This window comes from Plasmopara halstedii (assembly GCF_900000015.1).
Source record: "Plasmopara halstedii genome assembly, contig: Scaffold_3120, whole genome shotgun sequence".
In the NCBI taxonomy this organism is placed as follows: Eukaryota; Oomycota; class Peronosporomycetes; order Peronosporales; family Peronosporaceae; genus Plasmopara; species Plasmopara halstedii.
The window spans coordinates 317,143-330,570 of record NW_020190023.1 but is presented as its reverse complement, the minus strand read 5'-3'; the positions used below and the strand labels follow the sequence as shown (position 1 = coordinate 330,570).

The following is a 13,428-nucleotide window of genomic DNA, read 5'->3' as shown; positions in this document are numbered from 1 at the left end:
TAAATCATGGCTGACAAGTCATGAGCTGGAGGATGAGCGGGGTCATCTCCAACAATATATATGCCTTCTTCAGGGTCGATATGCATGCCTAGAACATTCATACCTCGCTCAGGTCCCTAATCGGCAAAAACTTTATAACCGTGAATTAAGGGTTCACTTAGACAGGCCACATCGGCGTAACAATAAGATTAACTACGAAAATTCCTGGATTCTTTTCAAAGGCGCCAGAAGTGCTAACACATTTTCGAGTAAACAGCTTGCTTCACAAAAACTCTTCTTGGTGTTCTCATTACGGCAATTTTTTCAGCTTCAATGTCAGTAGATGTCCACTCGTGACTTGTACCTGTGAAGCTCTAAGACGTAAATGTCAATGTCTCGCATACGGAAGACGACGACGTCTACCTCGAGGCTATTCCTGCGGTGGATGCTCTTCTTGAGCTGGACGAGTTGTCCTTCGAAGGGTTCGGCGGTTTCTTGAAGGAAGGCGACATAGCCGAAGTGGTCATTATATGACCGGAAGAAGAGATTAACTCGTCGTCACGTTTGGATAAAGCTGCCCTTGGTGACACCAAGAGAATGCTGAGCGCATGAAGTGGTCCTTCGATCCTGAAGAATCCATCAAATCTGTGTTACTCTTCGGTGAAAGAATTTTAAGACGTCGTCTTCAAAGACCCCGCCGTCGAACCTGCCTCCGGATCGAAGTGTGCGTCATGAGATCGACCTGGTTCCGGGAGTCAAATACAACGTAACACACCAATGCCCGAGGCGCAGTGTGATGTCATTGACGCCTTCTTTTTAGCGAAACACGACGCAGGAATGGTGCGTGAGAGCAAGTCTCCCCATTCGACACCCACGTTTTGTGCCCAGGAACCGAACGGCAAGTAGCGTATCGATCACGCCTACAATAAGCTCAACGCTGTTACCGTGGAGGCACAGGCGCCAATTCCTAGAAAGAATGTTTTCCAGAGCGTTTGCACAGACACAATTCGACGACATCATCGTCCACAGTCATGCGGGGCACATGGAGACAGATGAAAAGAACTACATCGTTCATCTAAGAGCGTTGCTCAAGTGCATGCGCACGAATAAGATGTATGCTGATGCAGACAAGTGCATCATCGGCGCCGAGAAAAATCCCCCTTTATGGTGCTTCATCGGGAAGCGTGGCCTTCGAGCGCATCCCGCTGAGGTTAAGACCATTGTGGGCTGGCCGGTTCCGAAGAATCAAAAGAACTTGCGCATGTGGCTTGGCCTTGCCAACTGCTTGAACAAGTATAGCGCAAATTATGCGGAAATTACACGGCCACTGTCGATCTCGTTAAGAAGGATGCGGAACGGTGTTGGTAGACCGAGCATCGGTATGCTTTTGACGCGCTCAAAGACAGTCTCCTTCATGCACTAATACTGGCGTTGCCAGACCCCGATCGTCCTCTCAGTGGCATCTGTGACGCTTCGGACATAATCATCGGCTGTGGTCACGAGGGGAGAGATCAGGTGGTCGCGTTCGCTGCTCGCCAGCTCAAGGCTGCGGAGAAGAACTACCCAGCTCAGACAAAAGTAAATTGCGATGAAGTATGCACTTGACAAGATCAGGGTACACCTGCTCATCTCCAAGCCGTTCATGATCTACACAGATCACGCGTCACGACACAACAAGACTCAGTCGCCTCACCTCTCGAAGAGGATGTCCAGGTGGCTTTCCATCTTCGCAGAATATAACTCCGAGGTGAAGTATAAGCCAGAGAAGCAAAATGCTTTGGCTGATGCGCTGTCACGCAGACCAAATTATGAGCTTGGTCATGTCACAACAGTGACGTTGTCCATGACGGATTTGATCCGCGCCGCGTACGCGGGTGATGACATGTGCGTAGCACTGCTACAGGCTCTCGGGGCGAGGAATTTGAAGAATCGGACAAGAAGTTGTCGTCGCGACTGCGAACACGGTTGCACCGATATTCATTTATTAATGGATTGCTGTATCATTAGAACGACTCGACGGATACGCCACGAATTATGGTTCCTTACGATGAGGATTTAAAGTACCGTATCCTCTATGAGGCCCACGACACCCTAAGGTCGTGAGAAGACCTAGAGCAGTGTGAGTTGCCACTACTGGCGGACCAAGTTGTACAAATGGACGAGCACCTATGTGCGCACGTATGAGACGCGTCAAAGGGTGAGATCCTTTCTGAATGCGGCGTCGCTGATGGAAAGTTTGCCGGCACCGTCCGGGTGTTGGCAGTCCATGAATATGGACGTTGCGTTTGGCCTGCCCAAGGACTCGACGGTCAACACGGGTGTCGTGGTCTTCGTTGACCGTTTGAGCAAGATGGTTCATCTTGCGGCGGTGCTGGGCACCATCAACGGTGTCAGTAAAGCGACACTGTTTTGGATCGGAGTCAATTGTCTCTGACATAGACCCACGCTTTGCCAATGATGTTTTGGTCGACGATCTTTAAAGGTGCTGGACACCAAGCAAGATATGTCAACAGCGGGTCAACTGCAGACCGGCGGTCAAACTGAGCGCGTGAATCGCGTCGTCGAGGACGTCCTCTGCGCAGCGATCCCGATGGGCTGGAGCGCCATGCTGCCACTCGTAGAGTTCACTCTGAACGACACAGCGCATTCATCTACCGGCTACACGCCGTTCTACGAGAACCGACTTGTTCATCCTCGCGTTCCGCTGACGCCACCATCTCATGTGATAGGGCTTGGTGAAGGAGGAACAATCGAGCGGGTAACTGATGTCAGCCCTCTCACTGTTCGTCAAGAAGTCGATGACTTCCTGTCTACCAGTCTGAGTATCTTACGACACGTTCGCGATGCGATGGCTGTAAGCCAGAACATGCAGAAGAAATATGCAGACGGAAGAGGTAGAGGAAATGTTAAAAACTTTAACGTCGGAGACCTGGTTTTTTTAATGCGAAAAACCTTCCTACACATGCAATTTCTGCAGCCTTAAAGTCGAAGCTCCGTCCAAGGTTTATCGGACCTATCAAGGTTGTGGCTAAGCGGGCTCTTGCGTATACCCTCAACCTTCCAAAACGGAAACGTATCCACCCGGCTATTCATGTAGGCTTGCTCAAGTCGTACCAGGATCCAGGCGCAAGTGAACGCGGAAGCGTTGGCGCCGAAGCGGGAACTACAGTCGCTCGGCCACCCAGAAGCTGGACCAGCAACTGATTTTGATCACGGAGTGCAACAAATTCCATTTCCAACGGCACCAAACAAACCACCTTCGCATGAAGCGACGCATTTGTCTGCGCTTCGGGTAGGGGCCGCTCCGACAGAGCGCGATATTCCTCACCGTAAGGCAGCCGGTGCACATCGTACTCCAAGCTCTTTAGGGCTTCCGCACAGCGGTATTCAGCCTCAGCATAATGCTCAGTAGAGTCCAGATCGCGACAGCCTCGTTCTCAAGAGCCCGAAGAGCATCGCGAGTCACCGGACGGAATCGATCCAGTCATCAACGTCCGCCACCGACTCTTCTCGACGAGAATAGATGTGCCCACTATCATGTGGAACGTCTTGTGGGTCGACGCTGTCGCCAGGGTCAAACCCAGTATCTTGTGAGGTAGTGGGGATGCCTCGACTCCGAAAACTCGTGTGAGTGCGAAGTGCCACTTCGGCAAGACTGCCCAGACATCGTGGACGCTTATGATCAGAGGGAGCATGACGTTCGTCGTCGTACGCCCCGCGCTTCTCGGCAATAGTCAGGGAAGCCAAAGGGTCAGTTGAGCTTAAGCTATGGCTTTTAGCAGCTCTGGTCGCAGAATTACCCATGTGAGAGATACCAGAGCTCGCGGGAGCGTGATGGATTAACTCAAACGTCGCAGGGCGACAATCCGAAGGAAATCAGCGACGCGTCTTGAGTTTGGCAAACTCAAGCCAAAGATGGCATTTCACGCCTAGTTGTGGCTCAACTGCAAGTTGTGCAGCGAGGAAATTTTCCGGTGCCACTGCACCAATCACTCAAAGAGCTCTTCGTCATATGCAGCGGTTTCGCCAGGAGCGAGCACCACAGAAATTGTCCGTATCGCGGGTACAGGATCGCCTCCTCTTTGAACACGAGTCGAGTGCGGTACGTATCCATTGGGATGGTTTGGTATACCAAGCAGCGAGCACAGGGAGCGTTTGTTCGTCAAGGTCAGCTTGTGTAGTGGCTAGGGTGCAATCATATAGATGTCCAACGATCGAGTGAAAGCGTCCTTTGCTTCTGTGACGGAATTTGCCGAGTGTAAGCCATATTCCAGATGAGGGTCAAGGACCGACCGTGGACGCGCGCGCATGGGATTCGCCCTGAGGACAGCTGCTTTTGTGCCTCGTTGAAGTCACTGGTAATGATACCAAGTTCCATAGAACTTGAGAGGTCGGGAATCTGACACGGCGTCCGCAAGGCTAGAGCAGGGCGAGGTGTCACGTCGCGCTGCTCGGGAACCTCGCCTTCATCTTCTTCCCATCCTAGGAAAGAAGTATCCGACTCATAGTCGACTCCCCCAAACCTCGACCAGGTAATTATCGTCCGATGCGGTCGCGACGCGCGGTACTCGGTTACCGAGAGCTGGGCTACCCTTTCCTCGAAGCAGAGATAGGGACTTTACCGCAAATTAAAATGAGAAATATAGTTTACGTTTTCAAACGGAAGAGCTTAGCTTAAGGTTGTGATTACTCATGGAGAAAGTGGATCGCGATCCGCTCCAATTGTACTGGTTCTAAGTATAGACGAAGGCCACCGATCCTAACGAAGCTTCCTCTAAGCGAAAGAGCAACGGCAGCCCGCTGCACATCGCGTTCGTATTAAACATCGCGCGGACCTTTGCCCGCTGTATGTTTGATTGTTTCTCAATCCATCTCGCGCGTTTGTTTGCAAGTCCGATGTCAATCCTTTATCCACTGTTTTTTTCCGTTTTTCTCTTGCTCCAACAGTATTGGACAATAACATGGCTCTTACCGGCAAGCATTTCACCCTATAAACTCTAAGACTAGGCCCACTTCAAAAGATTGTTTGCTCATTTGTCAGCCTCTCGCAGTTCCGCTCTTGTTAAATACTACCCCCTTCCTTTCTTGCTGCAAATATACTTGATTTCCTTTCACAGCAAACGATCATCCCCATGATGTAGACCAATATCTGTTTTTCGAGGCGTCTTATTCCTGGCATCGACGTGCGCTGGGCATGGTGCGCTTTCAGCAAGCATCTTAAAATGTGAGTTATTCTTTGATTTGATTTTGTGATGCTCCGATTAAGTATCCAAGCCGCGTCTTCTGCCGCGTCTTCTGCCGCATTTTCAAGAAACAAGGAATTTTAACACACACAACATCATTTTTTGCACCATGTTCATTACCGTGCGCTGCACCCTCTCCGCCGAGAATGTAACGTCCTCTCCGCCACCATTGGTACCAGAATAAAAATTGCGTATAGCAATTAAAACGTCGCTTGATGTTCGTCACAAATTCTTCAACGTCTCGCAATCGTATCCTTGGTCTTCGCGATGGACACGTTACAGGACTTGGATTATAATTGGTAAGATTAATTACATACCTGTTTTTCAGTATTTCCACCAGCTCGAATATAGCTCACATACCTGTTTGCCAGTATTTCCTACGGAATTTTTTCATCGGCCCCCTCAGGTCTAAGTAATCTACTACTCCAACCATGTCAATCGGTGCGTTGTTCCTCAAGTCTCTCCTTGACGATTATTGATTCGATTGTTTGCCATGTGCGCACGCTCTACTTTGCTCGCACTTCATCCGATAGACTTGATTCCAGTGCCAGAGTCTACGCCATCTTGATATTTGATTCGCAATTCAGATGCACCATCCGTCTGAAACGCATTGATGACACTGGATACAACATTGTACTACACCTTTTTTGTTTTTGGTCAGCACCGACCTGACACCGTCCCAATGTAGCCCTCGCCATTGGAGTCCTTAATGTATGAATTGCGGGCACATGCTGAGCTTCTTACTAGTTATCTTTTTTTTCCGGCTACGACTTTAGGGGTGCCGTGATATACCCTTGGAATTCAATCACTATGTGTGGACTAATAATGCATTCAAATTCTTCGCGTACTCGACACACTCAAAATTCTTCGCCCAGTGCCGATGCCACTAACACCACGCTGCCTCTTCATCTCCCCCGTGGGCCGCTGTGCGCTCCTTGCTGTAATCATTGACCTCGTCCGATAAGTTAAGACGATCAGATGTCAATTGATAAGCTGTTTATCTAAATTTACGCTTGATAAACTCGATATTGCAGATCGTCAGCTCGAGATTCGCGTCGTCTCGTTAGCCCAACCCATGACTTCTTTCGGACGTCCCTCTTAAACTCTATTACCTTTTTACATCTAAACCGAATTCATGCTGTCCTTGGATCTTCTTGTGCTAGATTTTCGACATCTTTCCACAGCCTGATGATCTTCTTCTAACCCTATGTAAATTGCACGAAGTTCACCAGCTCCTCTGCTTGCCACAGATTGTCCGTCTCCATTAGAATTACCATTTTCATGATTCACACTGGTGGAGATGAGCAGGAGTATTTCAAGCAAGAGGTAGAGGCGATGAGTATTTACTTAGACGTCTATGTCGTGATGTGGGCTTCGCGAAGTCAAGCATCAAAGACGCGCGTGTCAGACGAACACCGATGCTAGTTTGTAAGTGAGACTATAATCCTCCTTCATTTATGTAAGATTTGATCAAAATATTGTTTGGCCCTTTCGCTAGCTCTAAGCATCAGTGATTCGGGCCATAGTGAGGAAGCTAACACACCCTACGAAACGGACACGGAGTGCGCGACTTTTAATGAGATAATGTAAGGAAAGTGTCGATCCCGGGAAATCGTAGACGGTGATTGACATGTCCTATTGGTTTCAGTGAGGGTCCAGGTGTTAGATAGGGATTTGTCTCGGCTGCCCTACCAATCATGGTTAGCAGGGCGTTGACGGCAGCATCTGCGCCTTTTTTTGTAGCTCGTTGAGCCATGCCAGTAAAATTGAAAAGTGGGCTTTCGATGTGAGTAAAGCAGAGAAGATTGTCCTTTCAGGTTCTTCGAACGGCCTTTGAGCTGATTATCTGTGTATTTTGAACACGGAGTGTGTAATTGAAAGCTTTCTCTGTATGCGATATCACGAGGACTCCGCTGCACTACGATACTCTTGAAAATATGATTGATCATGCTGTGTGTGTTGTGATGGAGTCATTTACATCGACAACGGTAAGATTTATATGTCTTATGTATGCAATATAAAATTTGCTGTCGCTCTCGGACGCTTTTCTAGTGTTTAACATAAGGCTCTGCTTTTATTGGGTTTGCAGAATGCTACCTATTATAATTGAAAGGTTTAGGTTTCTCAAAAAAAAATTGTTCACCAGCAAATTTGATAAAACTTGTAATAAAAACTGCCTTTAAAACCTGATACACGACATAATTCCTCTCGAGCTTTTGCATACACTGGACACCTGACAAAAAAATAAAAGTTACGTGCATAATTCACGTGACATCATCGATTCCAGCTCAGATGGAATACTTGATTCTCTTCGTCGCCTTTCCTCTTCCATCGAGGATACAATCTCGCTGCTAGCTTTTGCAATCGCTTCAAGATATTCTGGCTCCAGCTCGGATTGTGAACCTCCAAATTCAAGATAAGACGGGAGTGAAGAGCGATCACTCTCACAATACTCAGACAAGAGATTTGGGAGTGATGGAAGCTGGGAATACTGACGATGATAATTAGGAACTTCATTTTGCGTCACCATGCTCTCCGAGAAGTTATTTTTTTCTATGAGCGAGCTGATAGCTTCGTTCTGGTGGGGAATCGCAGCAGCCCTATGATGTCCTAATGGCACTTTTTCCGAGATTGTGGCTTGCCAGTCAATTTGAGACGACGATGTTGAAGACTGGCTTTCACTATCGTCATCTTCGACGTGTTGCACATCGTCTAAATAAAGGGGTGATAGTAAGTCGCTAATTCGAGGTTCCTCCACGTATTCAAGTCCACCATTTTCAGAAAAGCTTTCTTTCGTCCAATGTTGCAAGTCTGCAAATGAATTGACTGTTTGAACACGATTATCGTCCTTGCACATTAAATGAGGAAGGTCCTTCAAGTCCATGTCACTAAAAGTGTCTTCATCAGCTAATCCAAACATTGAGTTTGGCCGCAACAATCTGTCAACAATGTCACTACTGTTCATGCTGTTGTTTCTTGGATGTGCAGACGCGTCGGACTTGGTCTGCACATGTGCAAAATTAGTTGATCCCTGCTGAAAATGCACTGATGTTGGTGATACTTCTTCGTGTTGATAGTATACGTCATTGTTCTCAACTGATACTTGTAACGCCGGTTTTGATCCACGAGAGCTTCTTTGAAAAGCCTGGAAAGCACTAATTGAGAGATCCGAAAGATCTCGATACTCGTAAACTTCTTCAGATGTTTTCTTTGTGGAAAGCATCGAAGCGATCGAATCCTTGCGACAGCTAAGATTGTTCGTCGTCACTTGTCGCTGATCTTGACGAGATATCTGCAATGGCAAAACATCATATGGAGGCCGATCATCGTCGAATGTTCGTCTCATTCGTCTGGAATTTTTAATCTCATGTTTCACTTGTCGTGTATCGGAAATGGTATCTCGACTGTACAATTTCATGCTGACACTCTGGCAACGCTTGATTTCTCGTGCATAGACTTTCATCATCTTGACAAGTGCCACTTGACGTGTTTCCTCGGCCACGTGCAGATTTGGACCGCGTTCTTCTTCATATAATCGCATAGCGGACATTGCTAACCGAAACGCTTCATTTTCTGGATCATGAAAATCATCGTTCCGTTGATCTTGCCCACCGCGGTTCGAGTTATTCATCAATAAAGTTGGAGATTCGAGCTTTAATTCGGCTGGTTGATGGTGTGCTGGTACGCCAGTTCCATTACTACTATCCGATGCCCGATATCTTGGTATCTTCCTGTCAAGGGCTGTTGTCGTATCGGCATACCGACGCTGTGTAGAAATATTTGTAAGTCGACGGCGTGTCTGGTAAGTAACGCTCCCTCGTTCCTCTTCTACGCTATTGTGTCGACTGCGGCTTCCGGTTTTACCATGATGACTAGGAGATACGCACCTTGACTCGGCAGTACTTCGAGATCGAGAGCGAGATCGGTCTTTCGACAAGTCGGGTTTCGTCACATCATCATTTGAATGGATTCTGGTCACGATGTCACGTTCAAATCGAGTATGCATCCGTTTCGAGCCCCACTGAAGAGATTCTTCTGGTCCGCTCCCTACAAATCCATAAACACGAGGTCTCGATGGCGGAATATTCATTTCCGATTGATGTTCCATTTCACATTCCAATAGCATGTTGGTCTTGTCGACTTCCTCCCTTTTCGCATCCACTGGATCTTTCCATAACGTTAAGTCATTGGTACTTAAGCTTGGACTTTCAGCCTCATCAAAAGCACCTTTCATTTCAAATGAAGCCATTGTCTTCAAGTTAAAGTTTCTTAATTCTGGCTTGACTTCTGCGTTCTCCCTTGCTTCCTTCAATAGATCTTCAAACTTCAGATTTGTACGCTTTGCCGCTTCAACATCCGCCAATTCATTGGCATCCTCATCGACAAGAAGAAACTCGTGCTCATCAATCCAATGCGGTCGATTTTCAAGGTAAATCATTGATTGACTGACACCAAGATTTTTTTGCTTGGTTCCATTCACCACTATAACCGATTGATCCATCATGGGTACACTTTTCCCAAATTCCGAACATTCGACGCAAATTCGCACTTTTGTCGGACCAACAGACTCTGGATCAAGCAAAACCACAGTACCACACGAATTACACACCACTTTGCCGCATTTACGGCAGAGCCGACGTCGATGAAATAAACCAAAGCGTATATCACACAATTGACACCGAGTCACGAGTTCTTTTGCTGGCAAATCCTTTTCACCTAATAACGTTTCCTGGGCCAATCGTTGGCGCTGAAAGTAATGGTTTACGTAGGCAATATTCGTAATACGACGCTTCATGGTTAAGATTTTTAACCAATTTGGGGCATTGCCTTTGATATCCACATGCAATGTATGGACAGCATCCACATATCCCTTATCAGCAGACTCAGTAAATATATATCCAGACCGATAGAAACTACCACGAACTAGATTGTGACTTCGAGTCAAGGGAGGACAGAATGGCAGTCGAATCGAGTGCATGCTTCGTACCCAACCTCGTCGCTTAGTATTAGCGTCAATAAACTCGTCGTGACACTCAATGTAGCAAAAGTCACGACTGCGTGCGAGTTTACTTGGCGATTCGACTGCCGTCCACTTGACTGCGACGTAATGCTTCGGATTATCTAATGTTGGTGTTGCAAGAGTTAATAATGTCTTTTGGTCGAGCAAGTCTCGGCCAACAGTTTGAGTAAATCCTGACAATTTTTCGGGTGTATCGAGCTTAAAAAAGTCTGAAATTTCATCAATTGTCGCGTGAATCTTGCACGACCCTCTCAAGTACGTAAGTCCTTTCGCATCTTGCTGCGCATCATTGGATCCCGAAATGTCAACACCTTGAAACACATCGACACCGTCGTTTGATGACAAATGGAGCCACTTCATCGGCCCATCCTGATGTCTTGAATAATACACGACTTCTTTACACGCATGCTTCGCAAGTCCAAGTAGATATCGATTCTCCTTGGCACTCAGCTGCGGGACAGGAAAAAAGTCGTTGGGTAATGGTAGTTTGCCTGGAATATAGCCTTCGGCCGAGCTATTGTAGCCATGTTTGAGATTGGCGCAGTTGGTCGAGTTGGCCATTGACGAGTCCAACTCGAATCGAGCTGAATTTCGTGGAGAATGTCCTGATCGACCGGAACGCGAAGTTGAGTGCGTTGAGCCACGAGTGCAGCCTGCCACCATTTTAGACAGGTCCACAACGGTTACGAAGGTGGACTCGCAAGTGACACGTAACCTCTTCCACTTGGTCTTAGTTAGGTCCCTTGCTACAGGTTGACTGACAGCTAAACTGTATCAACCACCTTACAAATGACGATAGATAGTCGGAATAAAGATCACGATAGACGATAGTCAGTCGGAATACAGAACACAAAGAGGCTTTGAAACTAAGCGGGCGCATTAGATAGAGAAAGCCAGTTGTTCAGACGGCGACAGGCTGACTAATGCCAATACAGTAGACGGTTCCGTTAGGGTCGACATGGGTATCAATTCAAAATTGGTATCGACGAGCTTCATCAGCGTGGCTTCAACAGCTGTGAGAATTTAACTCACTGCGGGTGATCGGACGTTGTAATCTTAGTGACAGATGTGCTACCAAAATTGCGTCTAGTTACCAATTAGAACATGGAAAAAGGAAGACGACTGGGTCGAACATTTAGAACAAAGTAGGGTCATAAAGCTCTTTTCGACCAATTGATATTTTTAAATTGAAAAATAAGCACACTCTATTGGACAGACATTACAGTCGCACTTTTTTTTACTGGTGTTGTAGAAACGTGAAGGATTTTACCTACTGATAAATTTAGCATTATTCAGAATGTATCTTTCATCAGCGCAAGTTTGCTGCTTAATTACTTTCAGGTTACGCTTAATCAGGTAACTAAAGTTTTGATTATGAAATCTATAAGTCATTTAGCTTGTAGACACGAAGTGACAACTTTTGATGGATCTTACAGCTGGCGTGAGGCAGAGCGTACATCAAAGTGTGTAATAATAAGGACGTTCCATTTAATGTTTCGATAATCATACGTCTCTTCTGGTGATGAGTGCCATCATCATAAGTGCAAGCGAATCTTTTAAAAAATCTGACTCATTCTCTTCATAAAAGTTTGAAGAAAGATGTCTAGCTTTCTTAGCGAATTCGATTCACTTCTTCATACGTATATTAACAACGGTAACTTGTCAAGATCATTATCTCATAGTTGTCGTTGAATTGGACTAATGATCTATCTAGAAAAATATACGCACGAATTTAAAGCCAATGAGCAAATGCCTATTTCTAGATTACAAAAAGTAGACACGAACGAGTATGCAGTACTGGATCGTTATTACAAGAAATTGACACAAGCAGCGAGTTGTCTGTAACGATCGCCTCTGTTCTGTTTTTCCGGGCGAAATGGACGATTTTCATAGCGCTACGACTATTGTTGATACCAAGGATCAAAACGACAATTTCTATATATCCGTTGATGTCTTTAATTCTTCAGCATCATCTTTTGCTCTTAAACACTCACTCATCGAGTGATGACTTTATGGTACACATGAATCTGCAATCAATCAGCACAATGCGACAAACCTGAGAGCACTTAACTTCTCGTTGGCAAGTTAAAAGCAAGTTTCTAAGGGTTTTGAGCGAATCTTAAAGTCTTCCTTTATCCGTCGGATGCATTCGAATTCAAGCTGCATTTCTAGAAATCTGAAACTCGTCCACCTTAAAATGCTGTATCTTCTAGACCCTAGAAACACATGTTTTGAAGTCAGTGAATGTAATTTGCCTGAAAACACATGTTGTTTGCACAGATTTCCTTATACCTCCGGCGTGACCATCACCTGGGGACTTAAGTGATAAGTAATGGTAGACTACCAGCTATCTCGATCGTCATGTATACGCTATCCTACCAAGATGATCAACAGAGCGCTGAGTGTTTAAAATCAAAAATCAAATTGTGGAATATGAGATGAAATGATGACGAAACTGTAATCTAGTGTACTTAATGCTGGTACAATTGAATTCAGTACAATATACAATAGATGCAGATATAATATTGATAAGTAGAGAATATGAAGAGTCAGTCACACGTCAGAAAAGAAATGAGGTGAATGAAAAATAAATATATTTAGACATTGTCCGAACGTGATAAATTTTAAATATATGTACTCTTCAATCTTGGCGACCCTATAGGATCTCGATTTCGCTCCTTGTAGAAGCGCAAGAGCCCATCCGTTGCGTATTTATAGCGCGGGCTCTGAGAGTCGAAGCTTCATCAACATTTTCCTATTTGCAAGTTCACAGTGACCCCGTTCCTCGTGATAGCACTTGTAGACAGTGCAGCGGGGCTGTCGTAGCTCTTTCGCTTAGAGGAAGCTTGGTAAAGGACGGTACTATCCTTCTATACTTAGAAGTAGCGAATCGCAATTCACTTACCTCAAGAGATATTACATTCTAAATCAAAGGCTAATTAACTCTTCCGTTTATACGTAAGCTGTATGTCTCATTTTATTAGCGGCGAAGCCGACTATGTCTAAATCTACAGGTTTATCTATCTATATAGCGAAACCTATATAAATGTAAAAATACTGGCTGTTCAATTAACGGTGTAACACGAACCTTGGTTTGAAGGGTGAGTCACACAAAATGGTGTGACGACACAATGATGTGGCTACACCTTAACAAGAAGCCAGTAGTCATGCATTTTAATTAGGTTT

General features: G+C 45.8%; 1 protein-coding gene across 1 annotated transcript; it reads right to left on the bottom strand.

The window, feature by feature from the left end:
- Positions 1-7,473: 7,473 nt before the first annotated feature.
- Positions 7,474-10,905, bottom strand: PHALS_07622 (hypothetical protein F444_22064; the record flags this gene model as incomplete). Its single annotated transcript, XM_024721124.1, has 1 exon — positions 7,474-10,905. The coding sequence occupies one exon, from the start codon at positions 10,903-10,905 to the stop codon at positions 7,474-7,476; it is 3,432 nt and encodes a 1,143-aa protein (XP_024586254.1).
- Positions 10,906-13,428: the final 2,523 nt, after the last annotated feature.